This window comes from Engystomops pustulosus, chromosome 6 (genome assembly GCF_040894005.1).
Source record: "Engystomops pustulosus chromosome 6, aEngPut4.maternal, whole genome shotgun sequence".
In the NCBI taxonomy this organism is placed as follows: domain Eukaryota; kingdom Metazoa; phylum Chordata; class Amphibia; order Anura; family Leptodactylidae; genus Engystomops; species Engystomops pustulosus.
This window is the reverse complement of record NC_092416.1, coordinates 165,631,017-165,647,944: the sequence shown is the minus strand read 5'-3', so window position 1 is coordinate 165,647,944 and position 16,928 is coordinate 165,631,017. Positions and strand designations below refer to the sequence as shown.

The window sequence follows — 16,928 nt, the reverse complement described above, 5'->3', positions numbered from 1 at the left end:
TTTTTAACTGGTATAAATTATATTTTTGCTTTTTTGGATGACTAAATCTGAAAATACAAAACCTATGGGGATCTACCAGGAATACTCGTGGAAGTGTTCATCATACAAAAAATTCTGCTCAGTCATAAAGGCCCAAAGCAGACCAGCTATTTAAAGTTTTTAGAAGAGAACATTAAAGAACATCTACCACCAGGATGAAGGATTGTAAACCAAGCACACTGACATACTGGTGTGTGCCCCCTCTGGCAGGATCTGCTCTTCTCCTAGCTTCTGGTTTTTACGAAAAAATGCTTTAAAAGTTATGCAAATGAGCTTGAGGGGCTCAGGGCTTCATAGGTGCTAATAGGGCTTGGAGCCCCTCAGGATCATTTGCATATTTTTAAAGCCTTTTTTTCATAAAAACAAGGGCATAGGAAGCTTAAAATAGATCCTGCTAGAGGGGGCAAACGTTAGTATATCAGTGTACTTGGTTTACAATCCTTCATCCTGGTGGTAGACTTCCTTTAAGGACATAACATTATTCTGAATAAGTTATCGTACCCTTCGTCCTGCGTCTTTGTTAGCACCCGGGATCCTCTCTTCACCAGTCAGAATGCTAATGTCTGCTTTACTAGGTTCTTTGCACCGCGGACGCCTTGGTTTGGGTTTATCTGAATAACTCTGTAAGACATTTGGGAGTTTAATGAATGGTTTCTTCTAGCAAATACTGGGCATCTTATTTATTGACATTCTTATAAATTTTCTGCTGAGAAGTTAGTTTCCAAGGAGCGGGGGCTGCAAAGGAGTGAAGAGTTTATAACACAGTGCATCCCTATTCTGTGTAGGAGACTAGAGCTGCACAGACACAAGGGTCTCCTGCTAGCTACAGGAAGCAGCATCACATGGTCTCCATCTAGAGTGAGCAGGTAGAAGTACCCCCTCCGTCCAGCACTTGAAATCTGAAGAATTTCGCCCATGCCCCCCGATTTCCGTCGCGTGCATGCCAGCGCCGATGCGCCACAATCCGATAGCGTGCGCCAAAGTCCCGGGGCAATTCAGGTAAAAAAAAAAATCGGCGCAAATCGGAAATATTCGGGTAACACGTCGGGAAACCGCAAATAGGGCACTTAGTAAATGACCCCCAATATATTGACTCACAGAGATAAGAAACCAAAGGCTGCTGCTTTGTTGAACTAAACTGAGGAGGATAGCAAAGGAACTACTGAGCCTAAGTAATGAAAGTAATACACAAATCAGTCCTATGGAAATTGTAGGAAGTACTCTTCAATATTCTTCCTGACACGGTGCGGAAGTACTCTGAATACGACGACAAATGTTATGTACTTACCCCGGCGTAGGTTGGTATGTCTATTGTGCAGTCTGACTGTTGGCGGAGCCACTCCAGGAGGCTTTTGTTAGGAATGACCTTCTCGGGTTGTGTCTTGGTTGATGTGGCCGAGGAGTGTGAAGGAGAAGTGACAGAGCCGTCAGTAAGTGCGGAGCTCAGGGGAGTAGGATCCTCACGTAGCCCCTGTATAAATAGAAAAGAGGGCGTGTAATTCACCCACAACAATCCATTATAACAGGTATATCAACCCCTCTTTGACTGCCCTCTGACTCTCGGGGGGTGCAGGTCCCAGATTTGCAGCGACATATTACATTGTGATGCAGTTTTTTTATGCTCCTGCATGGAGTGCCTCCGACTGCAAGACAGCAGGATACCTCAAGAAGGGGATTATTCTCCACTTCTATCTTCTGAATGAGCGCTACGTAGTGAACAGAGAAGGCCTCTATACACAGAGAGTAATTGGACGTGGCGGAGCTGTGTGCCAGCGAGTGGACGTGGCGGAGCTGTGTGCCAGCGAGTGGACGTGGCGGAGCTGTGTGCCAGCGAGTGGACGTGGCGGAGCTGTGTGCCAGCGAGTGGACGTGGCGGAGCTGTGTGCCAGCGAGTGGACGTGGCGGAGCTGTGTGCCAGCGAGTGGACGTGGCGGAGCTGTGTGCCAGCGAGTGGACGTGGCGGAGCTGTGTGCCAGCGAGTGGACGTGGCGGAGCTGTGTGCCAGCGAGTGGATTAATTGGATGACTAAATTTTGGGTGTGTCTTATTGGCTGAAAAATACAGTAATATACCGATACCAGGACCATTTATCCCCCACAAAGGAAAGAAAAGAGTTTTCACTAAATCCAAGTCCCCTTCTACTCTGTCCCATAAGGGTCTTCAGACTGGATAACTTGAAGCACAACGAACCTAAACACCCAACATTTTGGACCAAAATTGTTCTCCCTGATGTCATTATGGCGGTGTCCTCTTACCACAATTCCCGCATGCATGCCTCTGTCTTTCAGAAACACCAGATCCATCCCTTCCACATTTTTTCTTCTTCCTCTTCTCCTTCGGAGGGAAGACTCATCTCTCCTCAAATTGCCATTGACTATTTGCCCCGTCACAGGATGGATGAGGCCGGCCTGCAGGATTCCTGACAAGTCCATTCCCAAAGAACTCTGCAAGCCGGACATGGCGGCCATCTTGGGCGTGCTGCTATTGATGGAGTAGCTAGAGCTGCCTCCAGCGGCTTGCTCTCTACACAGTTCCATGGCGGTCTCTCTCCAGCCATTCAGTGCTGCACTGGTTCTCCCGAGTGGAGTACCCAGATGCTGCATACCTCGCGGCTTGGCATCTGTCCTCTCACTATCAAACTCGAATGGCCGCCTGTGCTTGCGTTCTTCGTTCGAAAACGCTGCGGTGGTGAAAGTTTCCTGTAAAGCAAAGATAGAAAAGCGGCCATTAATTACGAGGAGGTAGTCACCTCTACAGACAGCATGGAGGAACCTGGTGCAGCTCCCAAAGGCTCATCATGCCTCCGAGCTTACCTTCTGCGCATGCGACCCTGGGGAGCCATTGCTGTACGCTGGATTTTGTGCTTCTGCAGAGTTGTAGCTGCTCCTTGGACACACATTACTATTCAGCACCGATGGGACCATACACTGGGCTTCAAACTGCTGGCTGGAGGACGGCCATTTCCCCTTCAGCACCAAGTGGCAGATATTGTCTATCCGGTTAATGATCACACGATCCTACGGAAAAGGGACAGGATTAATGGGGGTCGTATCATGTACACAGCCTAAGGCTACATTCACACTGCCGAACGGGAGACTTATATACGGCCAGTATACATCCCCCATAGACGGCAATGGGCGCATGGTGGCCAATGGGATTGGTACGGTGAAGTACACATGCGGAACTTTACAGCTCCGTACACCGTAGAAAGACATGTCCTATCTTTCTCCGGAATACGGAGCCGTGCGCCATATATTCCTATGGAGAGGGGCAGGGGTGAGCGGCGCTCTCCCCCTCCTCCTCTCCCGGTACTGCCGTGTGCTTGCCGTGCTACAGTACGGCGGGCAACGGTAGTGTGAATGTAGCCTTAGGGTGGTTTCACATCAGTGATTTTTCACTGAACCCGTTTTGGCTTATGGACACATACAGATTGGGTTTCTCCTCCTCCTGGCTTCTGTGATTTGTCACTGATGCTTTACTGACCCAGTCCTTTCAATGGGCTTTTTCACACTTTAGGTTTTTTTACTGATCAGTTTAGAACCAGCTCTTTTTGAGTTCACTCACGACACTGGATCAGTGGAAAAAAAAAACTGAAGTGTAAAAAAGCCTATTGAAAAGGCTGGGTCAGTAAAGCATCAGTGAGATCTAGAAAACAGTCAGGAATTGATACAGAAAGTATATCAGATAATTGTCTAACTTTTCACTGTGGAAACAATATGCAAACCCCTTTAAATTATTGATGCCATCAATTTCTATATTGTTTTTTTTTTCAATTTAATAAAAGAAAAACACTTTAGAGAAATTATTGGAAAAAAAAAAAAAAAAAAATCGATTTGTAGATCTAAGAAAAGTCAAAATTGAGATTTGCTTTTAACACCTTAGGCCACTCAGAAAATGAATACAAGGTTTTCTCCTGCAGCAGCTGAGCGATGGTCGGGGCTCGGCCATCCTGAAAATCCTGCGCTCCTTCCTTAGCAGCAGATAATGTGCAACTTTTAGCCTCCTCTTCCGGATACTTCTCCAGAAACTCTAGAGGATACAGAAACACAAGCGCATGAAACCACAGGAAAAAAAAAACAACCCCTTATATATTTATGGCTTTTCTTATATCTGTTATCCATGGCCTTCTTCCTTCTAAAATCAACTTTTACAATTATGCTAATGAGCCTGAAAGGCTCTGAGGGCATTACCAGAGCACTTCTGTGCTGTAGCTTCAAATATTGTTACACTTTGCAGGAACACCTCCCCCCCTCACAGTGTGGTGAAACATCCGCCGCTGCAGTGAGATTACATCAGGCAGGGGGGGGGGATGCTGAGAAAGAAGGGGGGAGGTTACACAGTGTAACAGCCTGTGACGTTACAGCATGGAGGGGCTCTGGTAATGCCAACAGAGCCCTACGCCCTCATTAGCATAATTTAAAAAGTTGATTTTAGAAGGAAAGCGGTCATGGATAACAAATATAAGAAGATTACCACAGTCCCGGTGCCTGGATCTATGAGTAAAGTCCCTGGTTTATCAGGATGGATTGTAATGGTAGATTTCCTTAAATAGGCAATGCATGAAAAGTTCATATAAAATGTAGCACAAATAATAATACTCAGAAAAAGCAAGGAAAAAACTACAATGAGGACACAGATTTTCTATGTGAAGGTCAGATGATGGCCTTTAAATAACACTAGGCTCTACTTGGGCCTAGGAGAGTTGTCTCTCTAACCTGCAGGTTCAGACTTCCAGATCCACGTTCTGCCATATTGTGAGGTTCCTTGTGACAGGTAAAAAGGAAAGAAAAAAAAATAGAGAAAAACCCGGGTCCAGATGCTGAGAGTAGATCTTGTACAGGCACAAACACCGGCTGCATGCAGGATGCCAGGAAACACGGACAATGTACAGTACGTGACGAGCCACGGGCACAACATGCGGGCACAGCCATAGGCATGAGAAGACACCACTACCACCATAACTTTTGTTTTTCCTCATGTGACTATGTACCATCTGCTCAGCTCGCCCCTGTTCTATAACATGCTGGCTGCAGATAGGACACTATGTACAACCTGCTCAAACATCTCCTGCTGTATAACATGCTGCCTGCAGACAGGGCACTATGTACAATCTGCTCAGCTCCTCCTGCTCTATAACATGCTGCCTACAGATAGGACACTATGTACAATCTGCTCAGCTCCTCCTGCTTTATAACATGCTGCCTGCAGATAGGACACTATGTACAATCTGCTCAGCTCCTCCTGCTCTATAACATGCTGCCTGCAGACAGGGCACTATGTACAATCTGCTCAGCCCCTCCTGCTCTATAACATGCTGGCTGCAGATAGGACACCATGTACAATCTGCTCAGCTCCTCCTGCTCTATAACATGCTGGCTGCAGATAGGACACCATGTACAATCTGCTCAGCTCCTCCTGCTCTATAACATGCTGCCTGCAGATAGGACACCATGTACAATCTGCTCAGCTCCTCCTGCTGTACAACATGCTACCTGCAGATCGAATGCTGTGTACAATGTGCTCAGCTCCTCCTGCTCTATAACATGCTGCCTGCAGATAGGACACCATGTACAATCTGCTCAGCTCCTCCTGCTGTACAACATGCTGCCTGCAGATCGAATGCTGTGTACAATGTGCTCAGCGTCTCCTGCTCTATAACATGCTGCCTGCAGATTACACTGCATTTGCACAGTGAAATGTTCATTGTAACTGTCTTGACAAGCTCTGTGCAGCGCTGCGTAATCTGTGTGCACTATATAAATAATGATTATTATTATAGATAAGTGATACAAGATGTTCAACCCCTAGCACAGTGTCCTCCTTTCTATCTTATAATGACGGTGAAAGTAGGTGCGTTACCATAACACTACTAATGGGCCGACTATTAGAAAGGAAGGAGTTGTCGCACTAATTACACTTTTTTCATGATCCCCCTGCGATCTCATTAAGTGAGTGTTCTGCTCCTCAGGATTACTGTAATGTAGATATTTAGTAGTCCTATATAAATGAATGGAGAGGTGGTCAGGCATGGGTACCACTGCTCAATTCACCAGGGGCACCGATCCCCAATACTATAGGGCATCTTACTATCACCAAGAACCAGATGACACTCTTTAGTAGTTAGTGGTGTCTACTTATGACAAGTGATGAGCGGTCCCATTTGGGTATGATAAGTTTGGTTTGGGTCCCTAAACACATGGCTAATGGTGCAGGCGCCAATCACGTGTGTAAACCCCCAAAATACTGCTGGCAAACCCACCAGCAGCATTTAAAGGGTTGACACTCGCCATCGGTGGCAGCACTGATTGCACGTGTCACCAGCGAATCTTGAGCCTGAACCCTGGGCCCAAACCTGAACGTCTTTGAACGCCAGACCCAAATATTGCGTTTCGTGGACGCTCATCCCTACTCATGACTCAATAGATGGAAGAGGACAACATGAATACAAGATGGGACATCACTTACTCTTACAACCACACTCCTCCTCCATGTTCTCTTTCTTCACTTCGCAGACCTCCAACTTCACGTTTCCATCCTCAGGGAGAGACATGGAGCAGTCTACTGGTTTCTCCTCAGAGTCTTTGACTTTCAGATCCTCAGCATTTTGCTGTAAGAGTCCAGAGAGCATTTCTCCCGTCTTGTGTTTAGAATCCGCAGAATCTTTATCCTCCAGGAGTTGCGCAGAGCAGGTCTCCTCTGGCTTCAACCCATCTTTCGCTTTGTGCTCATCACCACATTCTTCTAAGGGAAGTTCCTTCATGTCATCCAACTCCTTGTGCCATTTCACAATGGGGTCATCCTTAATTTCTTGCAGTTCGGACCCCCAATCCTCTTTATCCTCCACTGGAAGATTACAAATCGGGCTTCGAGGGCTTTCTCCAATTATACCACAACTTTTTTCTTCAGTGCCCAGACTTGAAGGTCCCTCAAAAGTTTTGTCAAGAAACTCAAGTTCTAGACCCAAGGACTGCTCAGCAGTTTGATCAAGATTCGTACAGAAGTGATTATCGTTTAACGTCTTAGAGTCCTTCTCCCCGATGCCCTGCGCATGCGGCTGCTCTTCGTCCTCTGTAGATAAACTAAGAGGAGTGTCGTTGCTGTTGAACGGTTTGCCTAATCTATCTCGTCCTTCTAAAGGATCACACTCCTGACTGTGGCTTCCGAGGAAGCAGTCTCTAGAGACGGGTTCTTCTCGGGTTGAATTACCTCCTTTGGTCTTACTTAGGGAGTAGTCAGTGGGCTCACTTTTTTCCATACCCAAGAAGCTTGATGTGAGAGCGGTCTGGTCGCTCGTGCTAGCTTGTAGAAGAGCGCTCTTCTCATCGTACATCATACACATGAGGGCGTCGGGGAGAGAACACTCATCTTGGCTATTGGACATGATTACATTTTCACAGGTGAGACGCTGAGGACTGCACATTCGGCCGTCGATTGGCTCGTCCACAGCTTCAGACTTGATTTCCGTCTTGGCTTCCGTCTTTTCAGACTCGTTTGCCCTCTCCAGTTGACAACCTGAAGACGGGTCATAAACTTTTTGGTAGTGACAACACGTGTTCTCACCACCGTTTCTCTTATGCTGAGAATAATTTCTGTAAGCGTCCAAGAAGGAAAGCTGAGGGTCGTTCATGATGTAGTAATCTGTACGGCTCAGTCCGTGTTTAGCCGTCCCTACTAAGAGGTCTCTATCGTGTTTGCCACATTCCCACCACACCGGAAGATACAGGCTTGGCCTGCACAGTTTCAGACGTTCGTGGAGATGCGGATGCCTCAACACTTGCTCCCGGACCTTCCTTAGAAGCTCAATACGATACAAGGTCCTGGCTGCACGTTCCTCTGTGATTGGGTCCAAAAAGAGAGAGGGATCGGCTGAACCTGAAAGAAGAGAGGACAAAGTAAGAACATATAAACGTCGTCTTCACCGACAATAAAAAGTAGTGCGGGATCTTCTCACCATCATCCTTCCTGAGCGGGAGGCGACAGACGTTTCTGCACATGGCCACAAAGCTGTGGAAATACTTCTCCAGGCTCTCGTCAGTCTTCTTATCCAGGCGGGACAGAGCTCGAAACTGCGACCAGTCAAAGGACTTTTTGTCGGTGTCATATATTACTCCGAAAGAGGACACCGTCCGGTAGAAGTCCGCTTGTTCTCTTCTGGTCCACCTTCCAAGTGAAAAACTTGTCTTATTGATACAATAGTCACACACAACACACACTTTTCTTTTATGCCCAGTTTCTACGGCTTTCATTCTGCGCTCCAAAGGTAATTTTGACAATTTCTGAGGCCAACAACTTTTTCACACTTTTGTGTACGGACCTGTGTAATGTGTAATTTTTCGTGTGACACGTTGACAATGTAATTTTTATCAATTTGGGGCTTATATGACTTTTTTTAATTCAAAGATTCATGGATGGAAAAATGGTGAAAAAGTTGCGATTCCGACATTTGGGAGCTAATTTTCCTTTTACGGTGTTCACGGACGGGAATAATATTTTCTATGTTTTAGTAGAACAGGCATTTTGGGAAGCGGCAATACCTAACAGGTTTATGATTTTTACCGATTACTGGAGGATGATTTAAACTTAAATGTTAAATTTTTATTTTTACTATTATTTTAGACCCTCTACGGTACTTTAACCCTGCAGGGTCTGATTGCACATGCTATATACTGCAAGATGGTGCCCATCAGCAGTTGTTAGGTGTCGCGGTTAGCGCCACTTACATGGACGTGTCAGCTGTGTTATACAGCCGACAACCACCGTGTATAGAGAGAGCTCAGCCCATGAGCTCTCTCCATACTACCCCTTCCCCCCCACAGAACCAGGACGTAATAGTGTGGTGTGTGAAGGGGTTAAAAGAAAGAATCTTTTAGATCACATTAGGCTTGTGGTTCTGTGAGATACAAAACCCGAGACACGGGCAGGTAAAAAAAGAAAATAGATGGAAATTGGATCTTTATCTGCATCTTACATTTTCACCAATGTAGTTAACTGTCCTTATCTCTGGATCTGTAACTTAAAACATGTTTCAAGGTTCTATAGAACTGAACATAGAAGTGATACTCCCCCTGAAGCCTATAAACTTGACTCATCTCAAGCAAAATAAGTATCTTCTCTGCTCATTTTCACATGACTTTGGAGGAAAGTTTTATAGCTGGATGAGACGATGATGAGAAGGATGAGATTTCACATGAGAGGGAAGTCTAGAAAGGACATTTCACACCCTACCTCAGTTGGCGGAAAGTTTAATGGTAAAATCTGTTGACAGATCAACTTGACTTTCTAACCCAGAATAAGTCTATGGGGGAGATTTATGAGAAGTGTCTGAGGTCAAATTGGGTTGATTGGGTTGCCCATGGAACACTTCTGATAAATCTCTCCATATATATCTAAACTAGATGTGGAAAACCTGTGGTAAACACATGAATAAATTAGCATCCCCTTAGCATAAAAATACCTCTTCTGCATCTCTTTTATAATTGGATCAATCTCCGCTCTCCGGACCATTTCCTCCTGTAGCCAATAGCTGTGTGTAGCGGGAGCCAAGATCTCGGGACGCGCCAGCTCCTTGCGATTGCAGCGCTGATACACGGTAATGAGTTTTCGGAGTCTCGCTGTCAGTGCCGACGCTACAGGCCATAACAATCTGTCTGATTCAGGGCTATCCTGGGCTTCAGACAACATGGAAAACATTAGCAGCAGTCAGATCCACACATATGGAGATGTAACACAAGGGATGTATAGCTAGGTATAGACTCTATGTAACAGCGCATGCGTGTGTCACGGGTTATATGCTCACCTGGATTGCTCTCCTCATCTATTTGCTCCACATTATTCACTATAGGATTTTTTTCAGCCTGGTACCCAAAAATAAAGAAGGACAGGTTTAATAGATTGTAATCACCAAGTTTTTAAAGGAAATATACTATTGAAATCAAGCATCGAAACAATCATAAATCCAGGCACCGTGACTGTGGTAACCTTCATATATTTGTTATCCATGGCCTCCTGCCTTCTAATATCTACTTTTACAATTAATTTGGCTAATGAGCCAAAAGGCTCTCGGGGCTTTTCTAGAGCATCTTTGAGCTGCAGATTTAAAGGCTGTTACACTGTCTCCGTTGCACCCTCAGCACTTCCCCCTCCCACTGTGTAAGATTACATCAGGCAGAGAGAGGGGTAGTGGTGAGGGAGCATGGGGGAAGGGGAGAGAGTGTAACAGTCTGTGAAGCTACAACACGATAATGCCCCCAGAGCCCTTCTGGATCATTAGCATAAATTATAAAAGTTTATATTAGAAGGAAGGCGGCCATGGATAACAAATATAAGAAGATTACCACAGTCACAGTGCCTGGATCTATGGGTAATGTCCCTGGTTTATCAGGATGGATTCAGATGGTCAAACCTTAATTTATGGTTATACTGTAGCAATTGGGGTCCAGTATTGAGAAAGAATTGCGGTTCCTCTATGTTCTTTTTCCAATAATTTCATGACATGGATTCTTACCTCTTGTGGCCCTTCTTGTTTACTTTCATTGTGCTCTTCCTTTTCTCCACTGCTCCTAGACAAAAATTACATTTTGTTCAATCAGAACATTTTTAGTGGGATTTTCCAGGACTTTTAGCAGACTGTCCGTACTAAGGATCCAAACACTCAGGCTACAACAAATTGCAGCTTTTGGACTTTTGTGGTGCTTGTTGGATGCACAGCAATATACATACACATATGTCTGTGTCTGGTGCTGCAAATCAGTCCAATTCCCTTGTATGGACTTATCTGGGGTACCAGGCACGGTGACAGGGCCCGGGTATCAGGGGTCTACTGGGGGTCAGGATAGAGATAATCTAATGTCCTACCGCTCTGCTACATCAGGGACCACATCATTAGCTCCGTCGGCTGATAAGGAGTTCTTATCCGGCATTCCTACTTTCTCCAGAAAGCAGAGGGCTGGATCTGCTCTCATAGCACAGTAACGCTCATAACCTAAAAAGGGACATATAATAAAAAGGAAACACAGAGGTCAGTCACTGCGCGTATGACAGGAGGTCACACACATTTCTGTCATCTCATACCGTGCTTATAGACGCCGACCAGGAGAGATTTATCAGCTTCTGCGTCCCACCAGTCCACAGGGATTTCTACATAATCTATGTCCGGTAACAGGACGTCCAAGTCTCTGTAACACAAATGTCATTGGTTTCTCTTACAGAACATTAGGTTCTCAATAAGTAAATATACACTATCATAGGGCCGTCTATAGAGGTACCAGAGGCTTTAAGAAAATACTTCCTAAAGGAAACGCTAGAACTGCTACAGGTGGTCTACGGACCTTCTCTTCACCACTCAGTTGGGGCCACATCGGGCAGGCTATGTGAGGACACATCGGGAGAGATTTATCAGTGCACATAGGCCCGTTTTCTGGCGTAGAAGCAATGAAATAAATTGCAAGAAATTGGGGGTCATTTACTAAGGGCCCGATTCGTGGTTTCCCGACGTGTTACCCGAATATTTCCGATTTGCGCCGATTTTCCCTTTATTGCCCCGCGATTGGATTGTGGCGCATCGGCGCCGGCATGCACGCGATGGAAATCGGGGGCCTGGCCGAACGAAAACCCGACGGATTCAGAAAAACCGCCGCATTTAAAAAAAGAAATGTGTCGCTTGGGACGCGCTCACCTTTACTTGGTCCGGGTCGGTGAACTCCAGCGCGTTCCGATGCTTTTCAGCGCAGCAGCGCCACCTGGTGGACGGCAGAGGAACTACCTTGATGAATCCCGGCCGGACCCGAATCCAGCGCAGAGAACGCGCTGCTGGATCGCGAACGGACCGGGTAAGTAAATCTGCCCCATTGTGATTATTCTGTCAAATACGCCTCCTTCCCTCCATGTGGGTAGGGACAGGGCTTTATGTTGACGATAGATTTCCTTTAAAGGGGTATTCCGGGAATATGAACGTCTGACACAAAAACCCATGATGATATAAATAAATGAATACAACAATACTCAATGTATTTAGTCACAAAATGGAGCTTAAATATTTTGATTTGATGATTTACAAAATTTATGGCCTCTCTAAAGTAGGTGGAGTTATCACTGAGATGGCCGCCTCTGGAAACTACAAGTTCCATGATCCTTTAGTTCTCAGTAACTCCTCCTACCCCTTATGCTCTGCTCCCAGTGATGATATAACAGGTTTTCTTGGTCTGTTACCATAGTAATGATGTATAACTGCCATCACCACAACACTGACCATATTGGATGCACTGCAACCAACCGACTACAGCCAAACGTAGTTTGCAGCTGCAGGACATGTGATGTGGACATGTGACCAGCAGCCATCTTCTGTCCTGCAACGGACCGCGCGGAGGAAATGAACGGACTGATTAAAGGGCCAGTAGCATTTTAATTCTTCATTACAGTGCATGTCATCAGCATTTTCTGCTAAGGGGAGCAAAATTTTAAACAACAACTAATTACACATTAGCTTATATTTTGAGTGCCCACTTGTATGTGAATTATGCTGATTCCTGGAATACCCCTTTAAGCATTCACAGTTTAGGGAGCTTTAAAATGATCTTGCCTAACACGTTTTTTTTTAGTTCAAAATCCGAAGTAAATCCAATAAATGAAAAGTCATGTACGTCCTATTTCATTATGTCCCACTCCTGCCTGACATTGGCTTGAAAATGACTTGTGGGAAAGCACTTGTTTGCTATTGAAATTTTGACCCCTCTTCTATCACATCACATCACAATGACATAATAGACGGCTCACCTTGAATTTACACCTTCCAATGCCTTGGCTGCAGCATCTCCTAGAACCTCTGCCTTGAGGTAGTACAACATTCGGACCCGGAGGAGGACCCTAGTAAAAAAAAAAAAAAGAACATCAGTAGTTATTAAAATATTGCGGTTTTGGAAGAGATGTTATTGCAGGAGCTTCTACCAGTGTAGAATTAGTAGTTTTCCTTCACCTTGAGTACCATATTTTCTGAACTATTAGACACACAGTCTGCATGTACTGAATGGAGGTCACCAATTCACTGCTGACAGGTTCACACTCACTTGTTGCAGTGCTGCTTCAGATGCTTTTTGTAGCTGTCGTCATGCAGGATAATCTCGGGGTTGCAGCTGGCGAGCCAATCTGCATTTTTAATCTCTGGGAGCAACATCTGGTTCTTCATTTTCTTCCCTTTTCTCCCACGTGGAACTGGTGCAGATAAACCTGTAGCGAATATATTAGCCATCAAAACTAAGAGTGCAAAAGCTTCAAAGCGTGTTTGTTACAATGTATCATGATAGATTATGGGCTGATGTATACAATTGTGTCAGTATGTGCTACGGAATATTAGGGCACAATATAAACATCTTTTCAGCATATTTAATAGCATTTTGGGTAAACGTCTATCAGTTTTGCTTACCAAGCAAAAAAAAAAAAAACATAAAAATGCATAAATACCGGAGTGGTTCTGCAGAGCCTGATTGTATCCGTCCTTTGTGGGGGTAATCAGGTCCCAGATAAAACTTTTGATCTTTTCATCTCCTTTGTAATGTTTGACGCAATAAACCAGCAAGGCCCTGCAGATCATCTCCATATCTTTCTCATTCAGATGCCACTTGAATCGGCCAAGCGTAAGGATGTCCTTCCAACGGCCCCAGCTAGAGAATGAAAATTAAGAGGATTTAGCAAAAAACAATGTCGACTTTTGGGCATTCCTATAAAAACTACTCCTAGAAAAAAAACTGTCACGGTGGGTCCCATGTGTATCCCTGTCATAATACTAGACCAACCTCACATGCAAACTTTATTACATTATAATATATTGTATTTATACAATACAAAACAATATAAAAAATACAAAACATTATAAAAAATGTTTTTTTTACACCAATTACAAATACCCTGCATGTCACCCACAAGTACAGCACACACAGCTCTGCTACACCCATCCCCTCACACACACACAGCACTGCTAACCCATACCCTCACACACAGCTTGCTACACCCATCCCCTCACACACAATGCCGCTATATCCAAACCCTCAAACAAACAGCTCTGCTACATCCATTTATTCACACAAACACCCCCTGCATATGCATTTATTCACACACATAATTCTTCAAATCAAGTCCCAGCCACAACTTCTTCTCTGGCCCCATTCCCTGACAACATGAAAGGGTTACAGGACCTTGCAGTGATGCAGGAAGCATGTGATCAGTCACATGGCTTCTGATATCACTCTAGGTCCTGCAGTAATACTCATGTCAGGACACCGGGATAGAACAGTGCATAGGCAATACTCTCCAAGAGATTGGGTAAAACGCTTTTCAGCGCTTCACCCGGTCAGGAGGGTGGATCAGTGCTGGATCCTCCTGACCTTTGGACTATAAGACACAGGTACTTTTTAGCAAGATACAGCCCAAAAAATATAGATATACACACACACACAATAATTTACAGCAGCATAGGAGAGGGACATATAGAATAGTGCTGGGACTACCTCATCTGATGACTTCTCTGTCTCCCAGGGCATCATCTTCTGTTTGGTACACAGTCACTGAGCCCAGTTTTACAAGATGCAAAAAATGGCCCAAAGTATGACAAATATTCCTCAAATTTCTTACACAAGTCACATACCCAAATATCAGCAGGTTCTTCTCTACCCTAAAGCACTCCGCCCGCAGGTACCGACGGGTTTTGTCGTTCAGTCGCCGTGACCTTGTAGGACGCTCCTCGGTATCGCTCTCCAGTTCGGAGAACTCCATCAGCTCGTCATCCTCGAAAGAATTGTAGTGTTTCGTTTGCCTCCTTACGCGAGGGCGGTCGAGGACTAAACTGTCCTAAACATTGGAAGGAGTGCAGAAATTAATGAAGTAAAACACTAGATCACTTCAATGGGTTACAAATCCATAACAATAAACAGTTACCTTCTCATTTTTGGCATCTGTGTCCAGCTCTGCAATCTTTGCCCATTTCTGCCAGAAGTTAGGGTCATCTAGAGAGATGTCCGTTCTATTACCAGAGGACACAAAACTGGCCTATGGAAAGAGGAGATAACTGTGTAAAGCCTTAAGACTGAGACTAAGTTTAGGAACTGGATCTCCGCCCCACCCTCTGGATTCCCATACGATTTCCCACTGTTGAAAAATACAATTTGCAGAATGACCTACATTGTATCTGCCCTTAAAGGAAATCTATCATCAGAATCCATCCTGATAAACCAGGATAAACCATAGATCCAGGCACCGGGACTGTGGTAATCTTCTTATATTTCTTATCCATGGCCTCCTGCTTTCTAAAATTAACTTTTAATATCATGCTAATGAGCCCGAAATTCTAGTGGAGTGTTACCAGAGCCATTCTGTGCTGCAGTTTCACTGAGGGTTACAGTGTGCAGATCACACTTCCCAATGTGTTCTGAAACTTCCTCTGCTGCAGTGAGATTAAATCAGGCAGAGTGAGGTGTGACAGTGTAACAACCTGTGAATCTGCAGCACAAAGTGGATCTGGGAACCACCCCAGTAGCCTTTCAGGCTCATTGACATAATTTAAAAAGTTGATTTTAGAAGGAAGGAGGCCACGGATAACAAATATAAGAAGATCACCGCAGTCCTGGTGCCTGGATCTATGAGTAATTGTCCCTGGTTTATCATGGTGGATTTTGATGGTAGATTTCCTTTAAAGGAAACCTACCATTTCAAATTGTCGGTGTAAGCTGTAAACACCGAGCACCAGCTCAGGGTGAGCTGGTGCCGGTGCTTAGTTTTGTTAGTGTTATAAACCGCGGTATCGCGGTTTTAACACTTTTTAAACTTTATTGCAGAAGCTGCTTCGGCGCTCCGCACGATCGTGTGCACGCAGCAGTTTCTGCTATAAAGTTTAAAAAGTGTTAAAAACGCGATACCGCGGTTTAGAACACTAACGAAACTAAGAACCGGCACCAGCTCAGCCTGAGCTGGTGCTCGGTACTTACAGCTTACACCGACCATTTGAAATGGTAGGTTTCCTTTAATATTGTGCACTGAATACCTTAGCAAACGTGGAGCCCTTTCCTTCAGACTGGATTGTGATGGTCTGCGTTCTGCGTTGCAGGATCTGATCGATATCTTCTTCGCAGAACTTAGAACCTTCATCTTCCTCGTCCATGAGAGCTCCATAGGCTCCTTTCCTCAGGAGATCTTCAACCTCGATCTTAGACAATGGCTGTACCTAAACAGGATAAACATATTAGATTCTTAAAAAAATATACAGAAAACTAAAGACACCATTCCTGGAGGAGAATTGTGCCATATGTGACCACCATGTAGCAAACGTTTCACCCAGTATATTCTCTCTGGGAATCACTCACTCCATTGGTGTTGCCTTTCCTATTGATGTCTTGTAGCACGGCCTTGTCCAGTCCCAGCTTGAGACTCGCTTTATCAAACATCTCCCGCTCGTAAGAGTTCCTGGTTATGAGACGATAGACCTTTACGGCTTTGCTCTGTCCGATGCGGTGACAGCGAGCTTGTGCCTGAAAAAGGTTCACATATAAAACTAGCCTTTCCGAAATTCTGCTCTTTTAACTTAAAAACTAGGAGCCACAGGTCTCAACATCAAAAAGTCCAATGACAAAATACATTTTTGAATGGAGGAGAGTGACAAGAATCTCACCTGTAGGTCGTTCTGAGGGTTCCAGTCGGAATCAAAGATGATACAAGTGTCCGCAGCGGTCAGGTTGATCCCCAGGCCTCCTGCCCGAGTGCAGAGCAGGAATACGAAGCGATCAGAATCCGGTTTACAGAATCTGTCGATGGCTGCTTGACGGAGGTTACCCCTTACTCTGCCATCTATTCGTTCATAGGTGTACCTGTAGCATAACAACAAGGTCTTTATCCACTATTCACTCCCAG

General features: G+C 45.0%; 1 protein-coding gene across 4 annotated transcripts in view; it reads right to left on the bottom strand.

The window, feature by feature from the left end:
• Positions 1 to 16,928, bottom strand: part of CHD6 (chromodomain helicase DNA binding protein 6) — a 67,772-nt gene that overhangs the window by 9,440 nt on the left and 41,404 nt on the right. For 2 of the 4 annotated variants that reach the window (XM_072112217.1, XM_072112218.1), the window contains exons 17-37: positions 16,690 to 16,885; positions 16,385 to 16,549; positions 16,066 to 16,245; positions 14,964 to 15,074; positions 14,674 to 14,876; positions 13,494 to 13,693; positions 13,100 to 13,259; positions 12,810 to 12,899; positions 11,109 to 11,212; positions 10,893 to 11,019; positions 10,543 to 10,597; positions 9,835 to 9,892; positions 9,493 to 9,706; positions 7,990 to 8,198; positions 6,504 to 7,910; positions 4,754 to 4,801; positions 3,916 to 4,067; positions 2,852 to 3,055; positions 2,294 to 2,737; positions 1,328 to 1,510; positions 541 to 660 (exon numbers count right to left, since the gene is read on the bottom strand). In XM_072112217.1, coding sequence (XP_071968318.1) covers positions 541 to 660; positions 1,328 to 1,510; positions 2,294 to 2,737; positions 2,852 to 3,055; positions 3,916 to 4,067; positions 4,754 to 4,801; positions 6,504 to 7,910; positions 7,990 to 8,198; positions 9,493 to 9,706; positions 9,835 to 9,892; positions 10,543 to 10,597; positions 10,893 to 11,019; positions 11,109 to 11,212; positions 12,810 to 12,899; positions 13,100 to 13,259; positions 13,494 to 13,693; positions 14,674 to 14,876; positions 14,964 to 15,074; positions 16,066 to 16,245; positions 16,385 to 16,549; positions 16,690 to 16,885 — 4,630 coding nt within the window. The remainder of the gene's footprint in view (positions 1 to 540; positions 661 to 1,327; positions 1,511 to 2,293; positions 2,738 to 2,851; positions 3,056 to 3,915; positions 4,068 to 4,753; positions 4,802 to 6,503; positions 7,911 to 7,989; positions 8,199 to 9,492; positions 9,707 to 9,834; positions 9,893 to 10,542; positions 10,598 to 10,892; positions 11,020 to 11,108; positions 11,213 to 12,809; positions 12,900 to 13,099; positions 13,260 to 13,493; positions 13,694 to 14,673; positions 14,877 to 14,963; positions 15,075 to 16,065; positions 16,246 to 16,384; positions 16,550 to 16,689; positions 16,886 to 16,928) is intronic. The other 2 variants (XM_072112220.1, XM_072112219.1) reach the window with 2 other exon arrangements.